The sequence below is a fragment of the Coffea eugenioides genome, chromosome 1, assembly GCF_003713205.1.
Source record: "Coffea eugenioides isolate CCC68of chromosome 1, Ceug_1.0, whole genome shotgun sequence".
Lineage (NCBI taxonomy): Eukaryota > Viridiplantae > Streptophyta > Magnoliopsida > Gentianales > Rubiaceae > Coffea > Coffea eugenioides.
The window spans coordinates 31,265,148-31,288,544 of record NC_040035.1 but is presented as its reverse complement, the minus strand read 5'-3'; the positions used below and the strand labels follow the sequence as shown (position 1 = coordinate 31,288,544).

The 23,397-nt window shown below is 35.9% G+C and overlaps 1 protein-coding gene across 2 annotated transcripts; it reads right to left on the bottom strand.

Annotated features, from left to right (window-relative positions):
* Positions 1 to 8,086: 8,086 nt before the first annotated feature.
* Positions 8,087 to 20,156, bottom strand: LOC113761331 (cinnamoyl-CoA reductase 1-like). Of its 2 annotated transcripts, XM_027304289.1 has the most exons (7): positions 20,029 to 20,156; positions 19,811 to 19,930; positions 17,768 to 17,937; positions 15,182 to 15,373; positions 11,966 to 12,128; positions 10,398 to 10,584; positions 8,087 to 8,672 (listed from the first exon to the last, which is right to left on the bottom strand). In XM_027304289.1, the coding sequence occupies exons 2-7, from the start codon at positions 19,914 to 19,916 to the stop codon at positions 8,516 to 8,518; spliced, it is 975 nt and encodes a 324-aa protein (XP_027160090.1). In that variant the 5' UTR covers positions 19,917 to 19,930; positions 20,029 to 20,156; the 3' UTR covers positions 8,087 to 8,515. The 2 variants fall into 2 exon arrangements, with proteins under 2 accessions (XP_027160090.1, XP_027160083.1); XM_027304282.1 differs by having other exon boundaries at positions 19,811 to 20,154.
* Positions 20,157 to 23,397: the final 3,241 nt, after the last annotated feature.

Genomic DNA, 23,397 nt, shown 5'->3' with positions numbered 1-23,397 from the left:
TAGACTTGGAGTTACTCACTTTGCTACTTCATACTTGACCATGAGACATCCAAGTGAGTTCAAAGGTAGCTCGTTTACCTTTTTTCTCTTCGGATTAGTGGAAGGCAAGTGTGTATGCTAGGAGAAAAAAGGGGGAAAATTGAAAGCATAACTGTTTATAATCAACAATTCTGGCCAAATGTTGAGCTATGTTTAAAGGTAGTTTCACCTCTCATCAAAGTATTGAGGATGGTGGATTCTAATGGGAAACCTATCATGTGCTTTCCCTATAAAGCAATTGATCAGGTATAAGAAGAATTCAAACAAAATGTGAACAATGTTCGAAAGTGATAAATTTTAAATAAACTACCATATTAATTATGCATTTATTTATATTTTCTGTGCTGGATATTAGAATGATTTTCTTTTAGTTATTCTCTTACTAAACTCATGTTTATATGGTAGATATAAACTAGCTATAGACACCAAATTTTTGTCATTTTTTGATATTTTCTTAAAATTTTATCTATTTATGGGTCATTAATTTTTCATGTATTCTATCATGCATTTTTCTTATTTTTGCAGGTTTATCTAAAAAAAAGAGAGAAAATTAAAAAAAAGGAAGAGAAAATCAAGAAAAGAAAAATCACTCTTCAATCTTTTTTTTTTCCCACCTAATATACTATTAACCCAATACTACACTCCACCCCCATCACCCTCTTTTTCTTTTGGTACCAAAAAAAAAAAAAAAATTCATGGTCACAATCACTCCAACAACTCCACCAATTCCCCTCTCCCTCAACTCTATCTCAATTTCATCATCACACACTCACACACAATGTGACGCCCCTGCTTCTCCCAAGGGCGAACCCTAGGGTATCGGCGGGACGCCTGCCTAGCTCGCGCCAGGACTCAAAACACAAAGCTAACAAAATTATATTAAACCAAAAGAGAACTATTTATAATATATACAACCGCCAAAAATTCTATTTACATCTTCAAAAGTATCGAGTCAAACCACTTTAATACATTATAATAACAATCATCAGAAGGTAGACCCTAAGGAGGGTTCTTATACAAATCACCAAAACAAAAACAAACATCCTAACTGTCCGACTATTACAAGCAAACCTAACTATACTAGTGTATGTGTCAAAAGTCCCCGCGTCGGCCCCTGCTAAGGAAAACAAAAAAAAAGGGGTAAGCTATATGCTTAGCAAGTAAACAGGGGCAAAAGCGTAAATCTCACATATTAACAATTGCACAGTAAGAGTAAAGCAAAAGCAGAAAAGTAACATCACATAATAAGGATACAGGTGGCTCCAAAGCCAGATCGTTTGCCATGTGTGACCTCCTGCCGACACTCCGTCGACCACACATAATGGTCCGTAGAACTTCACTTGTACTCCCACCGTACACCTTATCACCCTCTCTGGCCAGACACCTCACAAACTTGCTCGAGCGAACGAATTGAGCTTGGTTCACAAGCTCGGGTCACAAACTTGGTCCACATAATCGGTGAACCGAATTCACAAACTTGGTGACCTCAAACCAGGTTGGACTAACTTCGACCAAACCCTAACCGGCTCGAATAGTCCATCTAGGTCATGAGATCGGGCCCCAAACTCACAAACTTCACAAAATTTACTAAAAGGTCACCCCGAGCCACAAGCTCAAGGGGTTTAGTTCCAAAATGATTCATATACATATGCCATATACAAATGTGTGCGTAAATTAGGGTTTAGGTCGAGTGCGATAAAGTACACCCTCGCCTAGGTACCCTTTTCATACATATCGAAACACATAAGCAACTAATACATAAGAGCGGCTTGAATACTTACACAACGAACAAAAGAGCAAAAGTACGAAATTCGTGCCGCGAGGAGTAGCTAGTAGGCCCCACCGGCTCCACCTAGCTCACCAACGTCTGAAATTGAAGATTGTGTCACAATATATCACAAACGGCTACTAACATACTTAAAACAAGCAAAACGGCAAAATCGGCACATGCAAGTGCGGAAACGGCAAAACGGGCGCACGCGCCCGCGCGGAACGGCAAACGGAAATGGCCAAATCTGCCTTCTCAAACCGTTTTGATCAAAAGTTAGGCTACGAATATCGGATCAAAGTACATGAGGTACCGTTGCGAAGCTAAGAGGAAGGGCTACAATTTTCATGAAGACACCTAAATCCGGATCTGAACAGAAATAGGTCGAAAGTATGGAAAATCGTTCCAGAAATTCGCACTCTAGAGTAACGAACAGGGTATGTTTGCTGGACCATAACTCCCAGCTCACAAATCTAAATCAGGAAATTCCAAAGGCATTAGAAATCTGAGACATAAGGTTAAAACTTTGATGTTTTGGCCAAGACCTGAATCCATTCAGAATAGAACGAAAGTTGAGTCCCAAAGTACCCGTCAGAACTGTCCAGATCAAAGGCAGTTCTGACGATCAATCTTGTTTTCATCATAACGGAAGCTACGGAACTCGGATTTCGACGCACTTTATACCGTTTCGAAGCTAAAACCAAGATATACATTTCTTATGAAGGAGTTGACACCCAGATCATACAGGATCAAAACGGAAAAATGCACGGTCAGAAGCTGAAATTCAAAACGTACACAATTTCAGGGTACAAAACAGGTGCGAGTGTTTTGGTTATAACTCGAGCTACACAGATCCGTTTGACCGAAAATTTTGTAGATATATTCAGGACTTAAGAGGCTACAATGTTGAAGAAGACTACTCAGTCCAGTTTCGAGGGTAACTAGGTCAAAAATGCAAAATACTACACCAGAATCACAAAAACAGATTCACAGAACGCATTCTAGCGGAAACATCATAAATCAGGCTATCCAAGTCCGAATCCAGAAATTCCAAAACCAGCTGAAAGCTAAGAAACAGGGATACATTTCATCAGAAGGCCTCAACAACCAATTCGGAAGAATTCCTAACCAAAACAATCAATTACAGGCGAAATTCTTACATTCAGGTAAAACCAGAACAGCAATAGTAATTTCGACTTTTCTCATTCTACACTACTCCGATTGACCTGAAATTTTGTATTCTCCTCTAAAATGTCATTCCCTACAACTTTCATGTTTTAAGACAAGGCTAATTCGGCCTCTAACTAGGAGCTAAAAATTCGGGCAGAATGCTCCCACAAAAACCCTAATTTTCTGAAATTTCTTCCAAACCAGAAATTGGTTGCAATTAATCACTTTTTCCACCTCCTAGAGTCATTATATACCATTTCCAATCATCATAGATAGCCACACAATCATGCTTATATTAAAACAGAAAAATCCCCAAAAATAATAAAACTTCATCACTTCAACCACAATCAAGAAATAATCCATAAACTTGCATCTCATACTACCACTAAGCATGATTTAAGCATCAATTAAGGGAGGAGGGTGGTTCTTCACAACTTACCTTAAAAACAAGAGAGAGAGAGAGAGCAAGAGGTCCTCCTAGCTTTCCAAATCACTCCACCAAACAACTTACTAACACTAATTGAAGAGGTTTTATGGAGTAAGTTCAAGTTTCAATGGTTGGTTTTGATGATTTGGAGCAAAATGGAAGCAAAACTTGAAGAGTTTCTTCCTTTCTTTTTGAGAGAGAGGGCCGGCCAACAAGGGAGAAGAAATGAAGAATTTTTGGTTGTTTTTTTTATTTAATTAGTCAATTGGTAAGACCATGAATAGTGGTCTTAAGGTATGAAGCAATCACATGGTGACACTTGTCACCTTTTATTAAATACCTACCTAACTTGTCTCTCTCATATCAATCCAAATTGCAACCTCTACTTATCTCTTAACACCCGGTAAATTAATTCCAGTATCCAAAACTTAACCTAATTGGCCGAATTTTACCGAACTTTCCGCGCTAGTGGGTCCCACGTCCGATATATATTCTTAATTTCTCAAAAACTAACCGATACTAGAAAAATCATCTAAAACCTATATTTACTCAATAAAAATTATCTGGGAAATTTTCTAATAAAGAAAATGTAAAAAAGGCGGGCGATAAATAAAACTCCACTTAAACTTTCTAATAAATTGTAACACTAGAAGTTTGCTAATCTAGAGTTTGCTAACCATTTCAAACTAATACATAAACTAGGGTTTTCAATCTTAACCGAGATTAGGGTTTCCTCCTTAGCCCTAAAACCCTACTTAACCACACCGAAATAATGAATAACCCTAATATCAACTTACGAACTGATTGGGGCCTCACACACAAGCCCTCTCTCTTGGACGAAAAAAAAATTCTCACACAACACACCCACACACAAGAACAAGCACAACTTTCTTTCCTCCTCTTAGACTCTAAACTTGCACGCCAACACAAACACACACATCACTCCATTCTTTCCTTCTCTCTAGGTTCACACACAGAACAAAAAAAAAAAAAAGGACCCAAGGGAGTAGAGCAAGAAAGTTGTTGCTACAGGAGCCATTGCCACCATTGAGCTCATCCAACTCACCAAGAAAGGATTGTAAAATTTTCAGCTCTCTCTTTTCAAATTCTAATATAAATGGCATGCATCATGTAGTTTTCTTTTCACTTGACACTTATGCATATTTGGATGAAGCTTGAAGCCTGATAAATGATTGTTTGGGTTGTTTTCTTTAATTCATGGCCCATGATGTTAAGGGTGAGGTTTGGTGGGATCATCAGCGATACAAGAGTGATTTGGGGAAGAATCAGAGAAAAAGAGAGAGAGAGAGAGAGAAAATTCTCTGGAAAAATAAGAGAAAACAGGGCTGATGAACCAGCCCTATTCAAGCCTGAATATCTCTTTCATGATTCAACGTTTTAGGGAGATTCTTTTTGCTGCACTTTCACAAGTCATCGGAGAGTAACTTTTCTGTTGAAGGTTTCTAAGGAAAACCACTCTAAAGCTGTGAAAATTCTTGTTCAAATCACCAATTTCTCAGCTCTTGAAATTCGAAGTTCTTTACCCCAACAGAGAGGAATTTCACAAATATTGAATTTTGGCAATCCACCACTATCTAGTTCAACTTAAAACTCTTAGAGGAGTTGTAGAAAACCTTAACTGATCAACTCTCTTCATTTTATATCATAGTTGACTAATTTCTTAGAATTTTCTCCCATTCTTGGTTGACAATAGTGATTTTTTTTTGGGATGTTTTTCCCTAAAATTTTACATGAGTCTTGTCATTTTAAACCGGTAAAGATGTAGAACAAGAGTTTTCTGCAATTTTTTCGTTGAGTTATGTGAAGTAGGAGAAGGTTGAAATATTGGTTGTTCTTAAACTATTTCTTGCTTTGTGCAAGATATGATGATTTCGGGTTACTTTTGATGTTATAAGCATGTATAGATTGATGACATGAGTTGATTTATGTAAAGAGTTGGGCTGTGAGGCCACAGGAAAAATTAACAAAGGATAGCAAAGAATTTGGAATCAACAAAAAAGTTGGGGTAGAAAAAAAGAAGGGAGAACTGCATCAATCGTCCCTCACATATTATAGATGTGAAAATTTAGTCCCTCAGAACAAAAATGATCAGATTTAGTGCCTAACAAATAAAAAATGATCATCTTTAATCCTTTTTCACTTTTCCGAACAAATTTTGGCCGGAACTCATTGGATCCACATGCAATGCCCAATTTTTAAAGGGTAAAAATGACAAATCACTGACCAATTATGCGAAGGACCAATTTTGCAAACCTTTAGTTAAACATTCATTAAAAAAAAAAACATAAAAACTAACCCACCATTATTTGCAATTCATCTCAACCCAAAACAAACCCGAATTGCAAACTCCCAACTGATTGAAATTCATCTGAAGGAAATTGATGATTGAAGACTTGTAAGAGAAAGGCTAACCAAGCTAATGAATGAAGAAGACAACACCAGAATTCCAGATTACGATATGTATTTTTTAATCCTAAACCAAAGAATTTGCAGCAATGGTTGTAATTGAAGCAGCAGCATTTTTCATACTTTCTTCTTCCTCTTCCTTCCCGTCAACTTCCCCTAAATGCTCTTTACACTTCCTTAAACTTCCCATTTTCACCTGTGCCTTTTCTTTTTTCTTAAAACGTTCACTATTTCCCCTCCCTCCACTGCACTCACGATAAAACCAAGATTCCAAATATACTCAACCTCTACAGTTGAAGAAGTTGTTACAGTAGAAGAAAAAACAGAGCCAACCGAAGGAAAAATAGAGTCAATCCCACAAACCAATCAGAAAAGAAAGCTTTTTCTGCTAAATTTGCCATGGTCTTTCACCGTTGCTAATATCAAGAACCTCTTTGCTGAATGCGGCACTGTTACTGATGTTGAGGTACTTCCATGAGTTTGGTATTTCTATTAAAGAATTTACTTTGGATACTTTTGTTGAAGTTGAAGAAATGATTTTAGTTGGTTGTTCTTTTTTCTTTTGGGTCTGAATTTGTTATTGAAGTGACATTAAATCGTGGGTTTTGTTTGTCCTACATAATTTGTTAATGAAGTGATTTTTAAATGGTGGGTCTTGTTTATCTCGATGAATTTGTTAAAGGAGTCATTTTGAATCATGTTTTCTATTTTTTTTTCTTGGATGAATTTGTTGAAGAAGTGATTTTGAGGGGTGGTTTTTGTTTTTCTTGGATGTGGCAAATTATAAAGCAAAAAGATGATAAAAACAAGGGCTTTGCATTTGTGATAATGGCTTCTGGGAAGAAGCTCAGGCGGCCATTAAAAAATGAAAGCGGTGGATAAATTTGAACGGCAAGGACTTTATGCTAGTGCTAGTATCAGTACATGCTTTTTTATCAGAGATTGATTTTAGTAAATTACTTATTTACTTGAGCACAATGGTGAGATTTATTAAGGCCAATGCTATACTGTTTGAATTGCTTGGTATTAAGATTTTGGGTTGAGATGAATTGCAAATAATGGTGGGTTAATTTTTATGTTGTTTTTAATGAATGTTTAACTAAAGTTTTGCAAAGTTGGTCCTTCGCATGATTGGTCAACGGTGATTTGTCAAATTTACCCTTTAAAAATTGGGCATTGCAAGTGGACCCAATGAATTCCGACCAAAATTTGTTCGGAAAAGTGAAAAAGGATTAAAGGTAATCATTTTTTATTTGTTAGGCACTCAATCTGATCATTTTTGTTTTGAGGGACTAAATTTTCACATCTGTAATATGTGAGGGACGATTGGTGCAGTTCTCCCAAAAAAGAAACTGCAAAGTTCACAAACTAAGAGTGCGTTTGATAAAACTGAAATCTAAAAATTGAAATTTGAAACCTGAAATTTGAAGTATGAATTCATTAAATTATTGAATTGTTAAGTATTAAATTTAATATATTTGAGTGCATATCACATTCAGTAATAAAGTGAATAGTTTATTACATAATTTTGGGAGCAAGTTTTGTCTAGAAAATTCAGTACCACTTAATTAATTCAGATGTTCAATTTTTTATTGTCAAACCATCGAATATATTAAAATTTGAATCCATTAAGTTTAAATGCTGGATTGAATTATCAAATAGGACCTAAGTATTAACAAATTTGTTATCTTTGCTTTCTTCTTCTCGATCTTTACACTTTGGGTTTGCGTGTATTGATCTTTTTTTTTGTCGATACGATAAATTATCCTATAATAGAGGGAGGGGAAAGACCTCAAGAGGTTCAAAAATAACTCGGAGGGGACTGAACCACCACCGAATCAGATGATCGCTGCTTCAATTTTCTCTTTTTCTTTGACGATGGCACCAACTATGGTGGCTAACATCAATTTTCTGCGATTAACACGAACTAGAGGATCCTTAATTCACACTACCACAAAATAAAATGAACTTTTATCCATAGCTAGTATTCTTCATGAGTTCTATTCTGGCAAGCTAATATACTAAATTTCCCAGCGCAGAGAACACTAGTGCCAGATTAACTAGCGGATTGTCATACATTTAGCAGTACAAAATTCTCAATTATTTCTTGACTTTCATTGTTTAAGATTCATGAGAAATTTACCTCCTGTTCAATCCTTTTCCAATTTACCCAACTATCCAGAATTAACAGATACAGAAGTAGAACTCAGCCACCAAAAATAAAAAATAAATTAAAGAAAGTCATTCATGTCCAATTAACAAATGGCATCAAGGGGTGGAATCCCATTGATTTTCGGTGCACTGCCTAAAAGCAATTCGTACCAAAAAAATCTGTTGTTAACAATTCCATACATAATTTATAAAGTCGTTACCCTGATATTACAAGGAATGCTGCTCCTTGATTTTATTAATTCTCGTCCAACATATAATTACGCACTAAAATCTACTCATCATTGCTATATCCTTGAATTTGCAGCAGGAAAAACAAAAGGATATTTCCTGTTCAAATTTTCAGTATAGCAAAAAAGACGAGTACTTTATTGTCTCATATGTAGATTCTAAATCTCTGTGGATGCATGTAACGCCAGTCAGACAGGCTTGGTACATATAGGAGTTTGGAAAACATATTTTAAATAGGCAATGCTACCAACTCTCGATGCTCCTCATCATGTTTCGGGCGATATTCAAAGTGCAGCAGAAGAGTTCAAAAAGTTCTTCTCCTTCAAGCTTTCAACTGTTTCCTTGATGCTTTGCTCAAGGGGAATGAATTCAAGACCTAAGCTTTTTGCCTTCTCCTTGGAAACCTGGTACGTCGGCACAAATGGCTTGTCATCAGCGCACCTACAAAGGTTATTCACCAAAAAACATCAAAGGCTTGATAAAAATAATAAATAGTGTTGAATTGGCAATATTCAAGTAAAAGTTCGCTCATAGACGTGATTTTTTTACTTCTTCATCAGTCTTTGATGAGCCAAATTAAATGAACAGCAGGTGATGAACAGGAAAATTCATTGCCATTGGACTACAGAATATGTACTGCTGTAAACATAATGCTTGAATAAAGGTTAACGATATTCACACACCCTTTTTAGCTTGCACACCCCTTCTACATTCTCTAGGCTATATTGAAAGGCATAGTAGCCAAAATACATAGTAGGGGATGCACAAGATGTTAAAAAGGATGCGTGAATGTCTTACTATAAGGCATGTCTTACCATAAGGCATGACATCTTCAGGTAAAAATCATATGAAGAATGTTTATCTACTCAATGCAACATCAAGTAAAGCACTAAAGGAATAAAATGCAGTAAACTTTTGCTCAACTTCACCTATTATGTATATATCTCACCATTTAGACATGATTCCAAGTAAGTTACGGTCACAAGGGTAAAAAATCTGATTGCAATGAACAAAGGTCAAAACTTGCACGTCAACAATTTAAACTGACCATCACCATGTCTTTTGCCACCTCAAAAATTTCCCTGATGTTCAATGACACATCTATCATATACATGGATATTCTCATCTTCTATCTGCTGTCCTACCAAATCGGGTCGCCAGGCATAGATGCTTTTCTTGGTTCAACAATTAGTAGAAAACCAGTATACTAGCTTATAGTGCATATGCAGATTGGTGTTCAAGGAATTCTGAATATTTGTGAATAACTAATGCATGCTCTTACCACGAGTGTGCAAAAACTATAATCATGTCATGGTAGTCATGTACACATTATCAATTCACAGGACTTCTAGTAAGAATCTATCTAGACTATAAGTCTTCATGAAAGGCAAGGTATTGAGCTGATTTCATCGTATTGATTTGGGAATGAATATGCACATTTAAGACAGAAAAGCCACAAGTTTGGGGAGAAGATCACGCCAATAAAGAACAGGTCTCAGGAGTTAAGCAAGAGGAAATTTTAGAATGCAACCTACATCAGAGTAGGATATCAAACAGCCAATTGCAAGCTAAATCAAAATTCCAACATGATCATGCGACCTGATATGCTCAATCCAAAAGATTTTCTAATATCTGAAAGACATATCCGTAGAGTGAAGATTCCAAGAACTAAACCAGAAATACGAGGATTAGATTTCTTAGTTGAAGTACTTAATAAATTGACTATCTAGTTACTGTTAACTTTCCTGAACGTTCTGAAACTGAATTTGATTTCAAATAGCAAAAGCTTCAAAAACTTGTCAATTCAACAAACAGAACCCTTGACAAGAACTTCCAAAACACAATTGGCGGTAAGTTCATGTATTTAAGCTTTTACGAAACACTGAACTTATCCGGATAATGCAAACAATGTTAATTGAAATACTTATCCACGGAAAAAGTTTCCTAAAATATATTCTGCCATTAGTTGCAGACACCTGATGTATCACAGTTAGGAGTCCCAAACATGATTTATGCAAGGGGCCAAATCATGAAAGGCATAATAGATCCTGACAGAAAAATCTGAGACGCACATGGACATGCATGAAAATTCCAAATACAATCCTATGTCACAAATGTAAATCTCTAAATGCACAGTCAAATCTAAATTACAGAGCTTGAACTTACTTATCTGGAAGTTTTGAGGAAGGATAAATTTCACGCAAGATGTTCACAACTTCAGAGTAGTGTACCACTCTTTCAACCAGGCAGTATCTTCCACTAGCAGATGGATTTTCAAAAGCTAGAATATGTGCATTAGCAACATCTTTGACATCAACCCAGCCCATAGAAGAATTTGGAAATGTTTCTGCACCTGCATTCAGTATAGAAGAAAACAATCAACAAAACAGACTGATAAATTAAAAAAAAACTAAAGGAAGAAAGAAAATTACATGAAGTATTCAATGACAGTCAATACATGAATCAGTCTAAGATTAGAATGCACAGAATATCAATCACACAAAAGACATGTTTCATATCACCATCTCTTCTCTCTCTACAAATGAACATAATCACGCAAAGAGAAAAATAGAAGGAAAAACATTTGCTCAAAGCATACCCATGCCTATACTGATTATTTAATATTTCATGTATTTCAATACTTGATTAAGAAAGCACCAGGAATTCTAAACAATGTAAAACATCAGTACAAGGCAATTGTAAAACATCCCTTCAAGCAAACTAGCCAATTGAAACAAACTTTTTCAAGAAACAAAAAAGAACCAAAATTTTTCAACCAGAAAAGCAACAACAAATAAAGATCAACAAAATGAGCATATACACAGACAAATATCATTTTAGAAACACCTTCTGCTGCGTACAAAAACATATTAGATTCTAGTTAACCTCCAAATGACCATGACATCTATCTTGGGAAACTCAACTTCTTGAGAGAAGCAGAAAGCTCATGAAAGGCTTTGCAATATAGCAAAACTCCATATCACATTAATCTTAAGTACATAAGTAGGCCACCTCAAGGGTGCTTTGGCCCTTTACATAAATTCTCAAGTTCATTTCAATTGAATCAGAGATTTAGAAGTTCTATCTTGATTAAAATTGTCCCCACACTCTCATATATATCTAAGGCACTCCTTGTAGTTAGCTAACTAGTTGCTGGTATGGTAAACTTTCACAGCATGGGATACATAAAACTCTACTAGGCCATAGAATGCTCAACCAATATTATCAAAAGTACTCCGCTACTATTAATTAATTATTATCCAGAATGTTACCATCACCTCTTTATTTTTTATGTATTTTAATTTTTTTTATTCAACTTAGACTCAAATGTAAGAAAATATGTTTTCTAAGCTGTAGATATGAAGCAGTATAGGCAGAGAAAGTAAAGATAAGTTATACGGCTAAGTTACAAATCAAGAAAAAAAAAAAAGAAAAGAGAAAGAACAACAACAACAACAAAAAAGTCAGTTTCTATGTTCTGAGAACATCTGTATCTGCATTATTTTCACCACCATCTGCAAAGTGGCATCATTAGCACCATAAAGGTCAGCTTTAAAGCCTTTTTCCAATCCACTCACTTGCCCTTAAAAGCATAATCAAGGAATAAAAGATCAAAAGATGACCAACAGAATATCATACACATCTGTGACACCAAAAAATAAATAAGCACTGATCCAACAAAAAGAACATATACCAAGAAATTAATTGAGTTCATAATTTTACGATGTCCATACCGTTTATTAAATTCAAAATTGCAGCAGCACTGGTGTTAAGTGTTGGCTGTAACAGAGGCCCAATCACCATTGCTGGGTTTATCGTTACCATGTCTAAACCTTTCTCTTTTACAAACTTCCAGGCAGCATCCTCAGCCAATGTCTTTGAGAGAACATACCATAACTGGAAGAAAAATAATAAGAAAAAATACCGACATCAAATATAATGTTTAGTATGAATATTAAATTACACCAAAAGCCATGTTAACTACTTGGACTGTCTAGCTAACAGTTACTTGATTATATGTCTCTATCAATTTAGGAGGTGTCATGAGCAAATTGTCTTCAAATCTCATGAAAATTTTAATTTGGGTTTCTCTGATGAGTTTGTGCAGCACAGAGAAGTGGTACTCGTCTAAAATGCTTTAACAGGCCAGTGGTAAAAGATGCTATTCTAGTATAGTATTTGGACATGAAAACAAAATTACAACAGTTACTAAATGGTAATGGAAGATAAACAAGTAATTATCTAAGACTAATTCATTAATCAATAAAAGCATATCATTAGACATACAAAAAATTTCTTGCTTTACTTCTTGCCTTAATATTACAATACCATGCAGACACAAATGGGACAAAATGAGTGCACCAATTAAAGCTCCATTCAAGCAAACATAGACTTGTCTGACAAGACAATATAACATGACTATAGCCAAAGCCAAGGTGAGGCATTCAGCTGTAATCTAGTTTCCAAGTTCCATTCTATGAAACCCAGAATCCAGAAGATGAGCGCTTTTTCTCATTTCTTACATAAATTTTGTGGAACACTTATCGGAGTACTTCAATTGAAAAATTGTAATATTGAGCTTCTGGCATCACATAGTATTAGTCTGGCAACCATACAAGAACAGAAATTTCAGGTAGTCAATAATCTGGGACACAAGTCCTTAAATCAGGAAAAGGTTCCTTTCAAGTAAAAGTTCTAAAATTTATGTAGACACTTTAGCCATGGGTTCAATGTCAACATGCATCAAGACGCTATTTTGATACAAAGTGCATATTGTTAGAAGTAATAAGGGTATTTAGGCCAATAAGTAAATCTGTCTCTTCCTAGGGATCTGAATAATAAGTTATCACAGCTCTTCTATTTTTGCTGTTCCCCCCTTTTCTCCCTTCTACTTCTTTCACAATTCTCTATTACTTTCCTGGTATCAGAGCTAAAGATGACAAAACAGTAGATTTACCTTGTTGGGCAAAGTAAACAGTAGGAACTTCTTGTTCTGATACAGAGAAGTATAGGAGAATGATTCGAAGGGTTGAACTAGACAATTATTTCATGGAAACAGGTACCTTTTTTTATGCTTTATACCAGTATTGACTAAAGCAGAGGCAAAATTAAGATGCTTTATACCAGCATTCATTAGTTTTTCTTCCTCTTTTTTATGACAGGTACCCTTTCCTATTGGAATTATCAAACCACCAGTAGAGATGATTGCTTTTTTATTTAAGGATGACAACTCCGGAGGAGATCCAGAAAAAAATATGGGAACCATCGTCCATTTCAATCCTATTCCTGTTAGGCATCAGACAGAAAAAGCATCTGATCTGGCAAACTAAATTTGGAACACTTTTTGGGAATTGACATTTATAGTACAATCCAATAACTATAACAACAGCAAAAACTAGGCCTCTAGGAAAGATAATAATAAGAATTCCACACACAAAACGAGTTCTGAACTCTTCCTATACAAACATGAACGTTAAGCTCCCAAGCAGTGGGACGAACACAGGGCTCTGACAGTGTGCCCGTTTCTCAATTGCATTTACATCAAAGAAGGTTCCCCCAAAAGAGGTTCCTTAAGTTAGTCAGTGTCCATACGCAGAGAGAGAGAGAGAGAGAGGGGCCATCTCAAATATCTAAAACTTCCCATTGATGATATTCAGGACATAGTGGAAGCAGCTAGAAGAGAGCACAAAAAGTAATTTTCAATTACTTATCCATAACTAGGACACTAAAGTAGGGCAAATGACCCTACCATAATGAGCTCAAAATCACAATGATGGAAAATCTAAACAGAATTGAATAAGGAACATGCATACAATTGGATGCTAAGGGTTATTTAGATTTACTTATTTCAGGGTCTGGTTGTAAAATTTACAGCTTTAGATACTTAAAAATTTGCTATAACCTAGGGAATCTGAAAATCCTTTTTGGGTTTCCTCCAGAAATTTCACCTTTTGGCTTTTCACTAGCTCAGCCTAAGTTACGTGTCTGGGAGTTTTGATATCTTTTAGTTCATTTGTAGCTTACACGGTTCTAAGTTCTTCCTGTCAACAGATTTTTCCGGTTCTAGAGATTGCCATCATACTCCGCTCAGTTTTCAGTAAAATCTTTAATTAATAGTAGTTTATAGTATGCACAACCTTAATATCATCCAATCGCCTATCCTTTGGAGGGCAGAAAGAACATCCGACATAGAACTGAAGAAATTTTCCCCCATCTATTTTTATTGGCCATGTACCTTTTACACAGTTCAAGAAAACAGCCTGCCATAACACGTGAAATATCACCAATTACCAAATTCCTTGAAATATCCATTTTTTGCTTTCACATGTGTGCTTTGTCTCAAGACTTTTAATTCCGAGGTTTATACAAAAGTCACAGATATTAATACATTAACTAGATGTCCAGTTAACTACACCTCCAGTTAAAATGGACAATTGCAAACAGGATGGAGTAATTATCCTGAAATCTTGACAAATGAATATTGTGGCACCAGCCTTAAGTGTCTTAAGGTAAGAATCCATCAGATGTCAATGAAAACACGGCCTTTTATCAATGGTTGTTAAAAGGTTTAAAAAGTATCTGAATTAAAGCAAATAGATTCTCCAATGCTGAAAGCGCCCTACATCTCAACTTCTCATATAACAGAAATAAAGAAACCACACAAACAGAATTGTTTCAGTTGATGCATATTCAAATATTTTTCAGTGGCATTATGATGTGATATATGTAAGCCTATTTTAGTGACATGCACTTTATCTACAGAGTTTATGAGCATTTGCTACTCAAGTATCTTATATTCTGAGCCATATCTATAGTTTAGTCCAACAGGAAAGTAAAACAAAAGCTTATGGAACATAGTGCAATGGTGTTCGCTATACATGACAGCAGACATGCCAGTATATCAAGAGTAATTGTTTAAGTTCATGCAAGAGAAAGTGACATTTACAGACCTTCATTTGCTTGCAAAATTCAGGAAGAGACCACCAAGTCTCATCAACCACCACGTCCGGAGTACGAGGCTTGCCGTTGAAGGCAACTGCAGCTATAGAGGATGTTAAAACCACTCTTTTAACAGATGGAGATTTTGCACATGATCCCAGAACACTAAGAGTCCCTTTTAGAGCAGGATCAATCAATTCAGCCTGTCAACAAAGAATTCCTTATGGTGACTCACAGCCATAACAAATCACTCACCTTGCTAAGATGAAGTAATAGAAAACCCATTAGCAGAGATATTTAAATTTAAAAAAAAAACTATCTTCAATTTCAAGGAATAGTGCTAATTTGATACTTAATTCATTAACTATGCAATAAGTCAAGAGGACAAAAGGCTCAACAGTAAGTGAGGCTCCTTTAGCAAATATACCCTGCTTCTATCAGGGTTTAAGAAAGATTTGCACCAGTTAAAACAATTATTCGTCTATTTTTAGGTCGGACAATGGTTTGATACAACTTAAAATAAGGACTACTAATAAAGTTAATACAAGCAACACGGTGTTTACTTTTGTGTCCACATATATGAATTGGTCAACAGACATTTTGCAGACATCAAATATTGGTTTTCACCTCAAAGTCACCACCTACAGAGTTGACATACTGAAGGAAAACTCAAGAAAAAAACATTTAAAACTAGCTTCTGCCAAAATGAAGCTCTTCAAGCATACTTGTATGTCTGATATTAACATTTCCTTAGCATGGCACTTCTATTTATTTGGATTTTGGCCCCTTCTTGAGGTATCTATTAGCTTTCAAAAAATACAAGAGCCCTGAAGCTCCTTTTTGATCCTACAATTTAATTGCCAGCCCAGCAATACCCATTCGGTAACAAGTTCCAAGCCTAAGTTCATACTTACTAAGAATTAGTTCAAAGAAAAATTCCTCTTAAAAGAACACAGCAGACATGCTTTCAATCCTTAGTCAAATAAGGGATGATCTGAACATAGGGCTGAACATGATTTGAAAGCAAACTCAATGAATAGAAAGAGTCAACAGTACAACAGACAGCACTGCAGTGTTGCCTACATGACATGGAAAAATATTGCTAATTGACTGAAGTCAGCAAGGGAAGGCTCTGAAAGACTATCTGGGGTATCCTGTGGTTATGGTACAAATGCGTCCAATCAAGGGAAGGGAGAGAGAGATCACCCAATGCAGAGAACCTGTACCCTTAGAACATCAAGGCAGCACACTAAGCAGTTCATGGAACTACCCACCTTCTCTTTTTTAGCTTCACTCAAATAGCTTGAGCATCTTTAAGATCGACAATCATACATTTCTCAACGACGCATCAACTGTTACTTATTTCTTGTTTTAAATAGACAGACTGAACAAATTAGGCCCATAGACATGCTGTCTAGCATTAGTTTGGTGAAGCAAGGAACCATATCGAGTATCTTCTTTTGTAAGATAAGTAGGATGCTCTTTTCTCTTTTCCTAAATGTTGAAAAGGAGATTGATGACAACAGTTAGCACCATCTAACCAGCCGCCCAAAAAATAAAAAGGATGGCTTCAAAAAAAGTTATTTACCTAAAAGCAGAGAAAACAATATTGAAACTATACTGAAAAGGGTGCAACAAATTAGTAATTTCAAATGTGTATACAGAAAAAGAAAGAAGATTTTCAAAAAACTGCAAAAATGTAAACGATAACAAGAAAAAGCACTGAAGTAGCATACATTTGACCAAAATTTTGTCACTGAAGAATTTATAAGACTTTAGAGTCATCATTCCTGAACCCTCATAAGTCAAATTCTGGAATTCTAACATTAAAATGGACACAGAACTATGTAAAGCGATTCAATAATAACTGTCAAATCTTTAAAATTGTAGAAAAATGAAAAAAAAAAAAAAGAAAACTCAAGCTAAGTGGCAAGCATTTGATGCTTGATTACCAGCACGTTTAAACTTCTTTTTGGCCAGGTAAAAGTTGTGCATTTCTAGATTTAATTATTTTTATAGCTTATAGCATATGCACAATACATCTATCAGCTTATTCACCGGAGTTTGCAACTTATCACAAGAAAGAGTCTCAAGACACCGTGCATAAATGGGTATCCAAATCGAGTAAAGTTGCAAAGAAATTATGTTACCTAATACCTACTGCGAATCCAGTGAACGATTAAATAAAACCTTTTGCATTTGCTAAAGCAATTATTGAAGCCAGCTATAGTTTCTTTGACACGCTTATTCATCTAAACTTTGTTTATATTTTCTAAATCAATTCTTGAAGCCAACTATAGTTTATCTATATTTTTAAGGCAATAAACAAAGTCAACTAGAACCAGCATACTAAAGGGGCACCATCTCAGAATTCCACTTCACTTACTACCTTGCCATCTGCCATACACATAGACTTGAGGGCTAGAAAGAAAGTATTACCATATGCTTGAAATTTATGTTAAGCCAAGAAAATCCATTTCTGCAACCTAAATTGTACTGTTTATGGCCTTCTACTCTTACTTTCATCTTGTAAGAAAGAAAATCAGACAAGAATAAAATGCATATCCAAATAAGAGAAAGGGAAGTGTTCAATGGACCTGAGGATCAGTGACTGTATGGTAGAAAGGAGAGGCCGTGTGAAAAACACCATCGCAACCATCAATCGCAGCATCAAAGGAACCTTCCTCCAGTAGGTTTGCTTTGAACAACTGAAGTCTCTCCTTAGCTCCATCAAGTGCAAGCAAGTGTTCTACTTTCTTTGGATCAACTGCATGATTCAGATAAATTAAGCCAAAGCTCATAGTAAATTTAACAAGCTAAGAAGCAAAATATCTTCCTTCTGCATAGTGGTTACATGAAATCACAAAAGTGGATGATGATCCTGACATGAATAGTAAGAGACGGTAAGCATTCGGAAGATTGGACAACCATGGACGACAAAAGCATGGTAATTTTGGAGAGTTGATTACATAAGAGTGACTGACATCATACAGGACGCTTGCTATCGGTAGCTGACACTATATGTTGATAGAAAGAGGGTCCATGCAAATCTCAATGTAACTGTTTGTATCTTAAGTTTTGATTCATTTGAAACATGCACTGCCTTCCTCATATAAGATAGCCCAAATCTGGTTAAAATATATCCCAAATCTCATACTTTTGGATTTAAAAAAAATAAAAATACATGGACCAACAGAAGTACTCTGAATGCCAGGTACAGTAGTACTTAAAACCCTCTATCAGCTCACACACAGAGATCTCTCCACGGAGGCAAAATATTGCCTCCCAAAGTGGCCACCCTTATCATAAAAAGGGAAGGGAAAAAAAAGAACGCAAAGAAAATATGCATGGAAAATGTAGAAGACAGAAAAGAACCTGGATCTTTCTTTTTTCATTTTTCTTCCCCATCTCAAAATGAAAACCAAAAAGAAATGCATATGCCAATACAAAATAAAGCACAAGCATAGGATTTCTGTACATCTTCTGCCATATATTAGCTGGAAATCTGTAAGGAACCTATCTGACTTGTACTAAATTCCTCACAATATTTTTGTCTAAGCCAAGATAACACAATTGATTAGCAAAAGCACTAATGTTCATAAGTTTATTCATTTTACAAGTCACAGGTTCCAGGTGTCAACAAAAAAGAGAAATTAGGTTTAACCAACAATAAAGCTGCAAATTTTTCCTTTTAATATTTTCCGAAAGAAGATCAACCATAAGACTCCACCTACCCTAGTGGTGACGAAAACCTGTGCCTTGAGGCCACGGGCGAGCTACTCAAGCAACTCGGCTAACCATCATAGACAATATATTCATTTTGGATTATTCTGATCTACACAAGTATCTTAACACCACTTCATTACAAAAGAGTTTTAAATTCCCAAAAACCCACTCCTTTCTCTCTTTCTTCTCCCGCATCAAAGAGTACTAAATCTGCCATGGCCTCCCCCCTTGCTCTCCCTCCACCCTCTCCCCTCTCCCCTCTCCCCCTTTTCCCTCTCCCTCCTCCACTGTGCAGCCCCACTTTCTCACCACTCTTCCGTCTCCTCCCATAACCTCTGGCTTTTTCCTACCCAATTTTTTCCAACAATCTGCATAATGTTTTCCTTTCTACTATTGCCCATATCTCAATGATGGTTGATGGTGGCGGTGGTATGCTGTGGACAGGTGGTTTCCTTTCCGTGATCTTCCAGGTTTCCTTGCAACACTCATTCATTTTATCTTCTTGTGTGTGGCGGGGATGCAGTACAGATTTTAATCAAAAAAAGTCCAAACTGCATTTCATGCAATTCATCAATTCTGTGTTTCTAAACCCAAATTATTTTCCTTATTCTCCTTTATTTATCATCACAAAAGCCCTTCTCTCTTCATACTTGAATATGAATACCTGCCTAATTTGGAATTCTCAGTTCACATATATGACCAGCAAATCTCTGATTGATCAGGAAAACGGTATTGCACAACAAACTGAAGCAATAAACATCAAAAAGATTCCAATAATTCACCCAAAAAAAACCCAAAAACTAATCTGCATATCTTGTAATTTTCACAACTTCACAGACAACAAACCAAAGAAAAAGGGTCAAAATTCGAATTGAAACCATTAAAAGAATAAAGGGTTTGGAGGAGATACTGACTGAGGTCACGAACAGATGCCTTGACAGTGTAACCACGCTGAAGCAAGAACTTGACAAGCCATGATGCTATGTAGCCCGAAGCCCCTGTTACACACACTGTCTTCATTATTGCTGCCTTTTCTGTGTAAAAATGAGTGCAGAGTGTGAATTCTTGTTCCAACAAACACAGATCTTGTTCCAACAGACACAGATTTTGTAAGGGTTTGGTCTATTTATACACATTTCTGGTAATCGATCTCTAGTCAAATATTGCAGCAATAGGAGACAAGTGTCCGTGTCCCGTCTCTTCCCTTTAATAGATTTTTGACGTTTTTTAAAGTTGGATTTTGCTTCCTGAAAGGCTGCTATTTTATTGTCAGGGTGACCTTATTGCTTAGGTCAGACTTTTTACTAAAATGCAAAATGCATTTTGAGTTGGATTTTGCTTCCTGAAAATTTGGTATGTAATTCTCAGCGTGACCCTATTGCTTAGTTCAGACTTTTTACCAAAATGCAAAATGGCGTAATTACGTACTCATTCAGTCATTTTGGCGGTGAAATTATTATAAAAGTAATTACTAGTCATTCACTCTTTTGACGTTGAAATTAGGGATAATTTCAAACCCCCCCCCCCCTAAAATGTCTAACAGTTTCATTCCCCTCCACTAATGTTTCCAAAATATCACAAAGTTCCCCTAAAACTAAATAGCAATCTCAAATCCAACCCAATTCAAAAATATAAACAATTAAAAATGGGGAGCTGGAGAGAGAAACAACTATGTACTACAAATGCCCTCATTTTCTTGCATTAGTGAACTAATATCATATGAAGAATAACCAAGAAATTTAACAAGAATGAAACTTTAAGGGGTGTAAGTGAAATTAATGCATGAAGGAAGGTTTGAACATTAGTTTCACATGTGGAAGCCAGCGGCTCTTTCTGGTCATCATTTGTAACGTCTATATGTAACGGTCAGTTCACAAGACAATTTATAAGAGCAAAATGCAGTAGCAAGAGATGCAATTGAAATGCTTGGTGTTGGATGAACTTTTTAGTAATAGCAGCAAATGAAGTAAGCAACTGTAGCAGCAACAAACACACACACAAATGGTTAGTTCAAGCAATTCACCTCCATCATTTACAATTAGAAATAGATATTTGTCAATGTAATCGCAAGGCAACAATTAAGATTTCTGAGAGTGAACGAAATCCACACAAGCTGTACTTTTGCTACACAAATTGCAAATTCTTTGAATGGTATGAAGGTCCTGAAGAGGAAAAGGTGAGCAACAAAAGAGACCGAAGACATTTATCAATGTAAAGGGAAGAACAAGTCCAGATTGGTAGAGTTGAACAACCATACTCCACGGTGACAAAACTGATCATACTTTACCTTGTATTCCTAGCAATTTATATGTTTATTCAAATTGTAAAGTCTGTTTAACGGGATTGATGCAGTAGAATGCTAATGATGAAATATTGTTGGAGTGATGTTCCTATTGCTATTTGTTTAAATATTGTTGGAGTGATATTCCTATTGCTATTTGTTGAACTTATAATTGAAGGATATGCAAGACCTTTTCTATTATGATCTTACTAAGACAAAATCAGAAAATCATATTCACAAAAAAAAGTTCAATAAGTAACACCATGCATATTGAACTTTACTCCAAATACCAGAATCATATGTCTTTAATGAGTTTACACAGCTATTTGGAATTTCAATGCCATAGAAAAGACCATGTATGGGTACTAAGTCCATAGATGGTTTACAAAACCAAAAGTTTTTACAAAGTTTTAGCAAAACAAGAAGTGACAAAAGTAGTGAAATCCTCAGCAGATACAAAAGAACAACAGTAATATCTTAGCAGATCCAAAAGGACAATCTATGACAAGGGAGTTTTTAACTACTTAAAACCTCAAGCTAATGCTGCTGTTGACATTGTGTGACTCATTATTAGCTGATGTATTGATGCTCACACAAGTTTCTAAGTGGAAATTGCCAGTGGAATTGACTGCAATAGTTGGCACAACTGAAGTTGGTTGTGAAGCTGCAAATGAAGTTCTCCACCTGCTATTAGTTGCAGCAGATGTTCTATCTTTCTTTGAGGGTCTTCCTCTTTGAAATGATGTAGGACAATTGCATATGGTGAGCAACTCAGAATTTGGGAAATCATGACTAGAAAGCTGCACAAATACCTTTCTCTTCACAGCATCTATAGTTGTTTGTACATTCAATTGAATATTAGCTACACCAGATTGAGTTGATGGGCTTGGATTGCTACCTTCAGTGGAAATCACGATAGGCACAATTCCTTCTACATGATCCTGCAATACAATCACACTAATTAGTTAACAGTTGTGAAGTTGATACCAAATAGTTTGAGCTAACTAAATGTACAGTAAAATTTGGTTTACCAAGAGAACAGATCCTGTCAAGCCTGTGTTTGCAATTCCACTACCAAGCTTTGCTCTTCTCTGAGGAATCTGCCATAAAGTTTTATGTCATGATCAAAGTATGGTGAACAAAAATCATGAAGTTTGATGTCAAACCACTAATGAACCTACTGATTTGTAGAAGAGACTTAGTTATTTCACAGGTGCTCTTTGGCATGTTCTTTTATTATGGCCAAAAGCTTTGCGGTTCCCATATCTCAAAGTAGTAGACCTCTTTGTTTGAGATGAAATTGGTTCATCAGATTCTTACCTTCTATTCACCCTTGGTCTACCTAGAGCTCTCCTCAGGATCATGCCACTATATGCCTTAAGCCACATTTCTCTTGAGAAACAACCATCACAGTAAGTCTCTAATTTTTGTTTTTTTTGTATATTATGCCTAGTGCAGCATGCATGCAAGGCAGTCTTGACAATTGGAAAGCATCACAATCACAAGTCCTTTGGGCCAAACTGACAATATGTTCTTTGTCCATATCACCAACTTTAACTATCCCCTCACTTGCCATTTGCAGTGAGCATCTCCTAAACTGTTCAGCAATTTCCTTCAGCTTTTCAGTGATCTTTGAAATGATTTTAGAGCTCTATGTGCAGGTATTCTAATATCTTTTATGCAGCTTCTTCATGAAATTTGTCCTTAAACCATCAGCAAGTGCTAGTATTGGTTTTCCTCTTAAATTTCCCACCTATGCATTGAAAGATTCAGTAAAATTGTTTGTGACATGGTCACACTTTATCTCAGTTGAGTATGCATGCCAAGCCCAAGATGCAGGTGGAATCTTTGATAAGTATCTCCATGCTTCTATACTTATGTCTATAATGCTCATCATTGCTTCATTGTAGCCTATTTCATCATAGCTCTTAGCAGCTTTCCAGAAGAAATTGTTTAGTAATAGTCTAGGAAGCTGAAGCCTGAAGTTGCTACAAATGTGTTTGCAGTAATATCGTCCAGTAACTAATGGAATCATCTCTTCACCAGCAAGATTCAATCCCTACAGCAAGAATCAAACTAGTCAATAATAGGCACATCTGGACATAATCATGACACATTTGAAGTGACAGTAAAAAAGCTCCATACTTTTTGTCTATCACTCATGAATATTAAAGGAACACTATTATCAAATGGTCTAAAGAATTCTTGAAAAAAGTAGAA

Coding starts and splice junctions, on each gene's coding strand:
- LOC113761331 (XM_027304289.1), bottom strand. CDS start 19,916: ATGAAGACAGTGTGTGTAACAGGGGCTTCGGGCTACATAGCATCATGG. Junction 15,374..17,767: donor ATACAGTCACTGATCCTCAG/GTCCATTGAACA, acceptor CTTTGTTGACAG/GCTGAATTGATTGATCCTGC. Junction 10,585..11,965: donor AATTTTGAATTTAATAAACG/GTATGGACATCG, acceptor TACTGAATGCAG/GTGCAGAAACATTTCCAAAT.